Source organism: Nestor notabilis, unplaced genomic scaffold (genome assembly GCF_000696875.1).
Source record: "Nestor notabilis isolate BGI_N333 unplaced genomic scaffold, ASM69687v1 scaffold1601, whole genome shotgun sequence".
NCBI lineage: Eukaryota > Metazoa > Chordata > Aves > Psittaciformes > Psittacidae > Nestor > Nestor notabilis.
In genome coordinates, this window is record NW_009913132.1 from 475 (window position 1) to 11,320 (window position 10,846).

Genomic DNA, 10,846 nt, shown 5'->3' on the forward strand with positions numbered 1-10,846 from the left:
GTCCATGTTCCCCTCGGAGCAGGAGCAGCTCCTGGTGCAGCTACTCGGGGACAGGCTTGTCATTCCCCATGTTATTTGCTTTAACTCCTGGCTAAACAGCCACAACCAGCCTTGCACCAAATGTCCATGTCCAGTGAGTCGGGAGCTGGGATGCAGGTGGGGGTTTCCACCACTGGGATCCGGCTCTGGCTGCTCTTTGTGCTGAAGCTCCAGCCAGCCCTGTCCCCTCAGTAATAGATTCAGGTGTTGACACTGGAATCCCACTTGGTATGAATGCTGCTATTTTGTTTTGCACTGCTACGAGTAGTAACTGGATTTGCTTCTTAAGTGTAACTCTTATTTAACATAGGGATGTCTGGCTAGTAATTTATTTAGTGGTTTAAAACTTGCCTTCCAGAACGGTTGTGTTGACTGTTCCCGAACGCCTTGTGCTGCATCTGACGTGTTCTCTGTTCAGTTTGGTTTGAGGGATGCTGCCTGCTCGCATTCCAGGCCAGGCTGGATGTGGTTCTGAGCAGCCTGCTCTAGTTGAAGACGTCCCTGCTCAGTGCAGGGGGGTTGGACTAGACGAGCTTTGAAGGGCCCTTCCAACCCAAACCATTCTATGATTGCAGTGGGGAATTTGCTTTGCTCATGCTCTATTAGTAAAATAACAGTAGGAGGCTGGCCTAGAACAGACCTAGGTATTAACTACTGCAGTGAAACACGAGTGAGGAAGCAAGGTAATGCTGTCTATTGCTTTCTGAGCCTTTCCTTTCTGATCTCCGAGACCTCATCCCTGATTTCCCTCGTCCTCACCCGCTGCAGGCCCTGCCCAGCGCTGTTCCTGGTGGGGTGGCTCCAGCCCTGCATTCCCTGGAGCACTGTGCTCGTCTGCATTCATCCCTCACTCCCTGCCTGTCTCTTTGTACAAATAAAAAGCTGAGTAAACAGCCCGAGGCTCTTGTTTATTCATGGCTGTTCTGTTTGTTATTAACTCTGGAGCTGGATGGAGGAGGAGGCTGTCCCCTTCTCACCTCCCCTCTTCTCCCCGTTCTGACCGGGCTCAGGACAGCAGCGCTGGATGAAGCCCCTGTTTTCATGGGTGTTTGGCAGTAAGGAACTGGTAACAGGGACCTGAGGGCTATAAGCGTGGTAGAATTACCAGTGACTTTACCCAAAAGGAAGAGTTCAGTTAGGAAGAGTCAAATTTGAATTAAAAGGCAGCATAAGGAGGATTTCCACGTTAAGCCCATCACAAATTGCTGCTGTGCACAGCCCATATGCTTAAAATGGTCCAAAAGCACGAAAAACCCCCATGTGCTTAAGTCTCAGAACCAAGAACAAACAGCATCTATCTCAAGAACTTCAAAAGGTACCTGTAGGGATAGACTGAACTACAGGTTTCTGTAACTGAGCTGCTGCTTTCCTACAAAACCCTTGAGCTTCCTTGGAAAAGAGGTTGGGCTCAGCTTTTACACAGCATTAACATTGCACACACTGTGCACTCTGCTGCTCCTCTCCTGTTACACAAAGGCAGGTACAGGAATGAGTGAAGAGCTCTGGAGCCCCACTACTGCTGCCTTTCAATGGCATAGATCCGTCTGTTTCCAAACCAGGAACTCAAAGGTTGCCTGAAAATGTCAGAAACACGGTTCCAGGGATTATGTCTCTGTTTCAGACTGAACCACAGCTACCTTTGATAATTCCATAGGCACAATGTCCCCTTTGATGTACAAAAAGACAACAAAAAGGTAATTATTTCAAAGAACTCCAGTTACAGAGTTAGCAATAAACTACTCGTGTGTGTAGTGCAAGTTGTGCAGAATCTTTGTTCCTCCAGCACAAACATGGGATCAGAGGACACTTTCTGCACGTGCAGGGTCGGAGGGAAGCTGGGGTTTAAGAAAAGCAGCTCCTGGTTCAGGGAGCGGCCTTTCTGGGCAGCTGGAGGGATGCAAACACCACAGAAAGATAAAGCAGAGCCAAGAAAAACCCCAACCCCCCAGTTTTCAATTACAGGCCCAGACTAAGAAGCAGGAGCGTAACAACACAAACAAACTGCTCTATTGAGCATCTCAATCTCAGACAGATGGTTTTATAGAGGCAACAGCACTCTTACTGCTGGAGGGAAACCCCACAGTTCACACCTTTGCCGGGAGCTCAGGAGGAGGCTTATTCCCTTTCTTCCAGCTGTGAAAGTCACAGCAATCCCCTTTTCAGGCCACCACCACCCTCAAAGCCAGTGTTCCCCCCACCATCCCCTCAAGCCATTTGGATGGGAGCCGGATCACTGAGCAGAAACTGTGCAGATAAAGCAGTTGTAGTGTACACTGAAGGAATTTTAATCATTTGCTATGTAAAACAATGGATTATTGGTTTAAAATAAGGTTCCAAGTCACCAACCATCTCCCTGGTTACGATCGAGTCCTTTTTATAGTGATTTTATACTGGTTAATAGTTGGTCACACAGAACCGCCCTGTTCTGCCCAAGGGACAAGTGCAGGATTAGGTAGCAAGATCAGACCATATGTACCATAGGTTCTTCCCACTCTGCCAGCCAGAACAGAGGAATATTGCTCACATTTCACTACTGTAAGGCTTTCCTGTGGATGTACATCGTGTACTTGTGGAGTGCACTTGAGAGTCACAGTGTGAGTACTGTAAACACCGACAGAAGTGCAGATAAAACAGCTACAAATATATCATACGAGGAAAAGACCTGAGGAAAGCTGGTTAAAAGAGACCTGTGAACCCTTACACCGCCGCTTGGAGGAGCAGAGGCCTATCGGCTTCCTTTAAAATCAATAAAAATACTCAGATAAAAAAATAGATGTCTTCACATGAAGGATGAGCCTGTGAGTTCTAAAAAGCAACACGCGCTTCCCTTTCCGATGGCAGGTTAAAACTCACCTTCCACTAAGGATACGTTAAAATTCCACCTGATTTGTTTTCCTGTTTGACTCTAGCACCCACACCAGGCACACCCCGAGTGACTGCAGAGAAGCACCTGGATCTAGCACTGATTTTCTTGCTGCCCTCTGACTACGGGAAGGAGCTGGTTTGGAATCACTGCAGAAACTGCTGCTTTACTTGGCAAATGGTCCCAGTTTAGGATCTAGTTTTACTGGCTACTTGTTTTGTCCTTTTTCCAGAAAGCACTAGTTTAATCTTGAGCTTGGATTAGCTGTTCAAGTATAAAATTATCCCTCTTAAGCAGGAGCACATGCTAAAAATCTCAGTAACTAGAGGAGAGAGAATCACATATAAACAAAGCTAACAGAAAACATCTGTCAGCACAAAGAACTACCCTATGTGTGTGTATGCATACAGAGACTCTTCCATGCCACAGCTGGAAGAAACAGGCAATGGCTTTGAGTTATTCAGAAATGACTAAGCAGGTGAATATTTCTTTGGTAAGTAATGAAGTTTCCCTCCCAGACTCCCTGGATTTCAAGCTTTGCTGCGATTCTATATCCTGATGCTAAGCAAAGTTTCCATCTGCTCTTCAATAAATTAAGTTGAGATAAAAACCTTTCCTTCAGAGCCAAGACTGCAGCGCTGGGGAGCCACGTGCAGAGTCCCACGGTCTGAAAGTCCCTCAAACAAATACAAATCAGCTTTTGGTAGCTGCTGGTGCCAACCTCGAGGGCAGGTGAAACATGTACTTAAGCAATCCAGGAGTGGTCTTCAGCCTGACAGCCCCGAAAGCCTTCAGTTTTGTGCAGATTTGGTCATCCTCATTTCAGGAGGTCACTGAGGGGCTATTTCTCCAGCAGAGAAAGCTGTAGGACTTGCTGCAGCTCTGCATCCTCCTCTTCACGACGCTGCTTCTCCCGCTCCTCCTGCTCTCGGACAGACAACTCCATGGCAAGCTGCAAGTCTTTTTCAAAGCTGGAAGGCTCACTAGGGCTGCTGCACTGGGAGTTACCTGAGCTGGTTAGAAAGCTCTCCTGCAGTGCCCTGGAGGAGAGAAAGAACTTCAAGAAGCAGGAGGGACAGAGCCTATTTCACAGTTCCTGCCATGATCGTTCCCAGCCACTGTTCTCTAACTGCAGACCTGAAAATCACTCCCCAGAGAGCAGGGTAAGACAGCGGTTGTTCCAACATCCACAAAATTCCCAGCATAAAACCTGTTCTCTGAGGGTTCCTTTGAATCTTTCACACATGCCAACAAATTTTCAACTTCTAAAAGCACTCTCACCTGGTTCAAAGGCAACATGATTTCCCACATCCAAAAGAATCAGGAGGATGCAGTTGTTGGCATGCACATGCAGGAAGACCCCAGAGATACCAGAGCGTATTCTCAAGGGTCCATTGAATACAGGTTGTTAAGGTTTTAAGGATTACACACTGATTTCAAGAAGAGCTTCCCTGAAGTGTGCAGCACCTACTAACCATTCACCCCAGAGGGACCCCATGCACGGCTTGAAGAGCAGAACAGAAGGACAGTGTTTATTGGTTGGGTAAGGACTCTTACACATGCAGACCAGTCCCACAGCAGACCTACAGAGCTGCACTGGATAAGCCAGGGAGGCCTAGTTCAGAGTCTTTGCTTCTTGGAAAAGTAGAAGTCAGAAGAAGCACAAGAAAAGAGACTTTGAGTTCTGTGCATCTGCTGCCTACACACACACGAGTTGCAAAATTGCCTCATGCTGCTGTTGGGAGTATTTCTGCTCTGTCACTGCACTGCTCGATGGGAGAAAGATTAGTTACCTCTGATACTGTATGTTGAAGTCCTGTGAGTATGCAATGGCTCCATTGGCGTGCACCCCCCCTTCCTACAATGGGGAAAGACAGACATTCCATAATGGATCTGCAACTCACCGAAAGGTAACTCTTAAACCACTCTTATTTCTTCTTTGAAATACATTTCTGTATTTTTCTCTTCTGAGGTTCTTAGAAAAATAGGCCCTACATTGGTCTAAATCAAAGTTTTGCACAATCCCTATCGAAACTCAGCTCTGCACTGCACAGGTCACAACACACTTACTTTATTTCCACCAGATTCCAACAAGCTCTGCTGAATGGCAAACTGCATGATCTCATTGTCTTCATCCTGCACATGTATGCTCCTGCTGTCATCCTGGACATGGTAAGATTTGGGGATCTCAAACACCGACTGGTCAACCTCAAAATTAGCACCTGCAGAAGCCAAACAGAGTTACAAACATGGCATAGTCTATTTTTACAAGGTGTGACTTGTTTGACTCTAGTGGTAGGACAAGGGGTAATGGGTTTAAACTTAAACAGGGGAAGTTTAGGTCAGATATAAGGAAGAAGTTCTTCACAGTGAGGGTGGTGAGGCACTGGAATAGGTTGCCCAAGGAAGTTGTGAATGCTCCAACCCTGGAGGTGTTCAAGGCCAGGCTGGACAGAGCCTTGGGCAACATAGTTTAGTGTGTGGTGTCCCTGCTCATGGCAGGGGGGTTGGAACTAGATGATCTTAAGGTCCGTTCCAACCCAAACCATTCTATGATTAAGTTAACTCCAAAAATTCAGAGGAACCACTTGGTTAAATACACCAACAGCCTTTGAAAGGCTTCTGTGGCAAACAAGCACACAGCAAGACAGAATGTAGAGCCTTTCTTTAGGATGCTGGCAAGTGATAGAAACACAACCAGTGGGCAGCAGAGCTCTGAGGTGGCTGAACTCTGACAAAACCAGATGGAGGATTAAAAAGGTTGCAAAAGATAAATACGACAGTGACTCTTCTGAGGTTACTCCTTATGAACGAGTCTACAGCAGCTCATAGGACAGAGTATCACTGGTCAGGAGCATCCTACTCAAACGTAACCCCCTCTTTCCTGAAGGAGCATGCAGACCTAGCCAGCAATAGCTTGCACCAGAATTTAGACCTCAGAATACTTGGGGAAGCTTGCTCGAGCTCAGTTTAGGCAGGTAGACATGGAAGGGGCAGAACTGGTCAGTATGATCAGGATCACACACTCCAGCTTCCTCTTACCTGTGAATGTTTCACCTCTGCAGTTAACCCACCTCTCTCTCTTGTGCATCCCACTGACAGGAAGGTAAAAAGAGGCAATCACTGCATCTTCCCACCCCTCACCTGACTCATTCAGTGCACCCCCAGCCACTTGTGATGAGGGTCTGTCAGCTGTCCTGCAGCCATTGACATTCTCAAAGGTAATCCGGGCATTCAGCACGTGAAACAGGGGGATTTCTGTAAGAAAGAGCACAAGATTTCTGTCAAACAGGGAATTTCCTCATTCACTCCACACCTACAGCCACATTTACTGAATGCAGTCCCCAACATATATACATATAGCCTATAGTAGCATCCTATAACGAAAAGTATATAGCAACTCACTTCAAGAAGTTGCCCTTAGTTATTCTCTCTCAATGTCTTATTTTACAATAAGATTTGCCAAATCTAAGGCACTGAACTAAGAGGAAAGGGCTAGAAACTGCTCATTCTTCCTGAAATGATGCTGTCTTTACAGTGATACTTCTGGTCATTCAGGATTTGGATGCAATGACCCCAGATATACAAGACAATGTACATCTGGGTTCTCAGTTCTAGATATCAGCGAGATAACTAGTAAAAAACTAACATGAGTTTTGTAAATATATACTGCAAATCCAATAGGAAGACTGGAAACGGAAGATGCTACCCAAAAAATTGCTAAATTTTACCAATTTTAACAGGAAATCCCGGTGGAAACTCCAGAGTGATGAAATCCCGAAGTCTGGCAAAATGAGCACTAGTTCTGGCCATCAGATCAATGATTGGAGTGACTTGTTCCATAAGAGACAAGGGAAACTCTTCACTCATCCACAAGGTTGCTTTAAATCTTAAAGAGAAAGTTGCATAAAACCATCCTAAGTTTATAGTTTAGGAATAGATGCAAAGCAAAATGCAGCTCTGCCACCTGCTTCACACACTTCAGAGTGAGAACAGTGACTGCTCTGAGAAACCAAACCACATTCCTGGTCAGACCAAAAGCAAAGGAGGGCTACTAACAAGTTACAACACTAGCCCAACTGTTTTCTTTAACTTAGTGGAGGAAGAATTAGACTATGGCTGAATACTCCAAGATCCCTCTTTTGACTAATTTGGAAAGCCGGGGAAAACCACAGTGGATATTTGTGGTTTCCAGAGATTAGGTGACTGAGAAGAGAAACTAGAAATAGTTTAAACTTTATGTCTCACTTCTGCGTTCGGATGGTGACTTCTTTTGGTCTTCCTATGTCTCGACCTCTCAGATCAAATTCTGGGTCAAAGTATTCCTCCAGAGTAATAGCAGTAGGATTGTTGGCTGCAGCATACTCTGTTGTCTTGGTTGTACTCTATAAGAGAGGGAAAAAACAACCCAATCTAGAAGTATGGAACAAATAGACAGTGGCTTCTGCAACAAATGTTTAAGTTACCTCTTGTGAATTAACTCATTCTCCATTTTAAGACACCAGTAATAGCCATAAATCCAAGCACACCAATTCAGACTGCTTTCTACTGAGTGTAAAGACCTCTATGCATTTTAGAGACATGAAAAATCCACTTAAATACTTTAAAGCTAAAACCCAACCAGAACTGCACACACAAGCTACAGCATTTCTAGGCTCCAAATCCCTTATTAAAGGCAAAACTTTGATGGGGTATTTGAAACAAACGGGCTCTTCTTCCCAGATTACTCAGGGGTTGTCACTGAGATCTCTGCTCGCTCAGCTTTACTGCCACCGCTCATATCTCAGCCCTTGCTGCACTAATGGATTTATTGTGTGTTTTCCACTAGAGTGTTCAGAAGGGGGTATCTGCTGCTTATACAGAACACTTGAGGGCTTAAAACAAACAAAAACATCCTCAGGGAAAGTTTAGACCTCATAAGCAAAATTCCTGCCAAACTAAGGAAACAAGAGGCGATTCCACACACTTAGAATTCCTACTGGCACAGATCTCTGCGCTGCAGGGCCCTGTTTCAACACTCACCTGAACACCATACTCATGCTCCACTGTACCCAGAAATGACTCCAGGGGGTTCCTGTCAGCTTCAAATAACAGCAGGGAAACAAAAATAATCTATTACTACTAATTAGCAATAAAACAGACTCACAACATGTGAAAGTAAAGCAGGACAAAGCCAGCAAGATAAGTATTTCCCTTGTCTATCTGCCCAGCCCTGCAGTCACAGAGAGACAGAATCAGAGCTAAAAGGTTCTACTTATTCCCAGTTATCCTATAGGAAAACTACCTTTGTATCTTTTCTTCTCCTCCTCTGTTAAGTGTTCTGTGCGGATTTTGGTGACCACATTCACATTGTTTGCCATGTAGACCTTAAGTACACGGACAAAGATCAAAAAGCCACAGGTTAAAAAGAGAGCTCTCTAGTAAAACACCACATAGAGAGAATAAAGCAGCGTGGATCTGCCTCTCATTGGAAAAGATCTTTTAACGTACTGGTGATCAACAGGAAATGCTGCACTCGACCTTTCTGTTTGCTTTGCTATAATGGAAATCCCCCACAGTATGTTCTTGGCAGACCTATGCTAAGGCTGAAAGCACATGCCACCTGCTGGGCAAGCTGATAAAGCAAGAAACCCTGCAAACGATGCACCACAATGTTAATCTCACAAGCATCTGTGCCAAAGGAACAGTGCAGGAGCTTGGTCATCACCTTTGACAGCAACAGAAGTCCCCCTTTCAGTTTACACAAGATTCACACACTTTTTTGGTAACTAACTAAACAAACCTCAAAACTAGACAGGCATGTCCAAGCCTGCTGTGGAGAATCCCAACCTGGGCAAAGATGTTAAGAAAGAACAGGGAAGGGAAGTCAGAGAAAGCTATTTCTGAACAGAAGGCACTTGTAAGGCCTTTCAAATGACATTTAGTGAGAGTTTAATTCTGCAGGAACACTAATGAACCCCGTGTCCAACTCACTCCTGCCCAGTTCTTCTGGCAAGACAGTAAAGCTCTTGGTGGGAAGTTTAAGACCTGAAATATTCAGGAAATAAAGGCAAAACATGATCACACTGAAGTTGTCTGTAACACCTCTTAATAGGACAGAATGGGCTTTACCTTTGCTTCATAACCATTCACACCTTCTGCTTTTTCTGTCCTCCATACCCAGAATCCAGATGTGGTTCTGACAAAAAGGGAACACCACAAGTGTCTGTACAGTAGCATCTTTACACAACCCCCAGCCTGCTTTGCTAAAGCTGATTTCAAACAACATTTGATAAACTATTTATTAACCCCAGACAAAAGCACAGCATGACCTGCCCTCACACACGTGTACCAGGGCTGAGGAAGTCACGCTGCTTCTGCTTACTCAGTCCATGGCCAAAGCACAAAGGCTCTGACAGAGATCTTAGATTGAGACGTGGATACCTGAGCCACAGAGGAGGGCAGCCTAAAAACTTACCCAATTATAATTAAACATATAGTTTAATTTCAAAAAGTAACTTCTCACTGCAATTTGTGGAACTGGATAGTGGAAATGCTTCTGTCTAAGAAAACCAAGTTTCTGGATGTGTAGATGCTGCAGTTCCTAAGGCTCAGTGAACATCACAGGGACTAGCTCTGGGAGGGTACCTTTGGAAGGGTACTAAATATTCAGGAGAAATGCTGGAATTAGACATCTCACTTTGCAGACACATGTTTTTTATGATGATGGCAGTGGTTTACTGCACCACAGAGCACTGCAAAAGGAGCTTCATAAAAAGGGTTGTTTGAACTACCTGACAGGTACTGGGATAAAAGCACGTAGTAAACAAGGAAGACAAATGTGGGTCTGTGGCAAGAACACACTCTACACATCTTTTTGCAGTATTAATGTGAGATTTGACTGACTTAGCTACAAGATGCAGGTTCCTCACTGTTAGTTCCAGCACTATATACACAGATTTGGGTGAAATGCAGACTTGTAATGAGACATTAACATTGATCCCACTAATACAATAAATCGGAAGTTCTCTGCACATCACTTCTTTCAGCTGGAAACTCTTTGCCAAGTGACAGTGGCAAGCTGACCAAGCCAAAGTTCATTATCTAATGTTATAGGAAGTTTCAAGTCATTTCAGCTCTAGTCCTAAGAGTTTTTATTATCAGGGTTTTTAAGAGCTTGTCTTTAAAGCTTTACTCCAACTATGACCATCCATAATCTTGAAGTGTTTATTGAAGAGAAATGTTCTATCTCACCTCTCAAAAGCAATGTTTCTGGTATCAAGGCACGTGTTAATAATGGGAGATGTAAGGCGTCTTTCCACGTCTCTTCTTTTAGGTGTCATAGATCCCAATGTCAAATGCTTCATCTGCTGGGAGATCTCAAAACGCTCCGTGGTAACAAACTTCTCATCATGATTGATCTCAATCAGTTCTGCCCAACCTCCAGTGTCTGTTGGAAATGGTACAACTTAATCTAAAAACTCAGCAACAGCATTCCAGAGTGAAAACCTGAGAATATGCTGTGTATCAAACCAGGGGGATGCTAATTCTGTGTTTTGCACTCAGCTGAGATCAACCTTGGAGCTGTATCCAAGATTATGTTTATCTGGGGAGCAGGAGAACAAAAGGGAAAACTAAGTAAAAGACTGAAGTCAAATTTTAGCCCTGTGACTACATTTTGACCTCAGATTCTCAAAGGAAAGAAATGAAGCCATTATGTCAAACCACAGAACAGTATCTACAAGACACTCCTGGAATATGCGTATAAAACTCTTCTAGAACCCAGTACTCGGCTTCAACTGGCCAAAATCAGGAGCTCTCCTTGTGGCTCCCAATGGTAATCAACGGTGCAGACCTGCAGAAGTGTTTACCTTCTCCCTTGAAGATTAAGCTGCGCCTCCCTCTCTCCCAGCTCATGTTCTCAAAGCCCAGTAAGGTGATGTCAACACGCAGCTTGGCGCCGCT

General features: G+C 44.6%; 1 protein-coding gene across 1 annotated transcript in view; it reads right to left on the reverse strand.

Annotated features, from left to right (window-relative positions):
* Window positions 1-3,743: 3,743 nt before the first annotated feature.
* Window positions 3,744-10,846, reverse strand: part of LOC104412190 (ankyrin repeat domain-containing protein 13A-like) — a 10,940-nt gene continuing 3,837 nt past the window's right edge. Inside the window, 11 exon segments of the mRNA XM_010022824.1 lie at window positions 3,744-3,942; window positions 4,696-4,760; window positions 4,973-5,124; window positions 6,047-6,160; window positions 6,634-6,791; window positions 7,151-7,287; window positions 7,925-7,983; window positions 8,187-8,268; window positions 9,014-9,080; window positions 10,136-10,331; window positions 10,753-10,846. The exon segment at window positions 10,753-10,846 is cut by the window's right edge and continues 21 nt beyond it. Of these exon segments, the coding sequence (XP_010021126.1) occupies window positions 3,744-3,942; window positions 4,696-4,760; window positions 4,973-5,124; window positions 6,047-6,160; window positions 6,634-6,791; window positions 7,151-7,287; window positions 7,925-7,983; window positions 8,187-8,268; window positions 9,014-9,080; window positions 10,136-10,331; window positions 10,753-10,846 (1,323 nt within the window).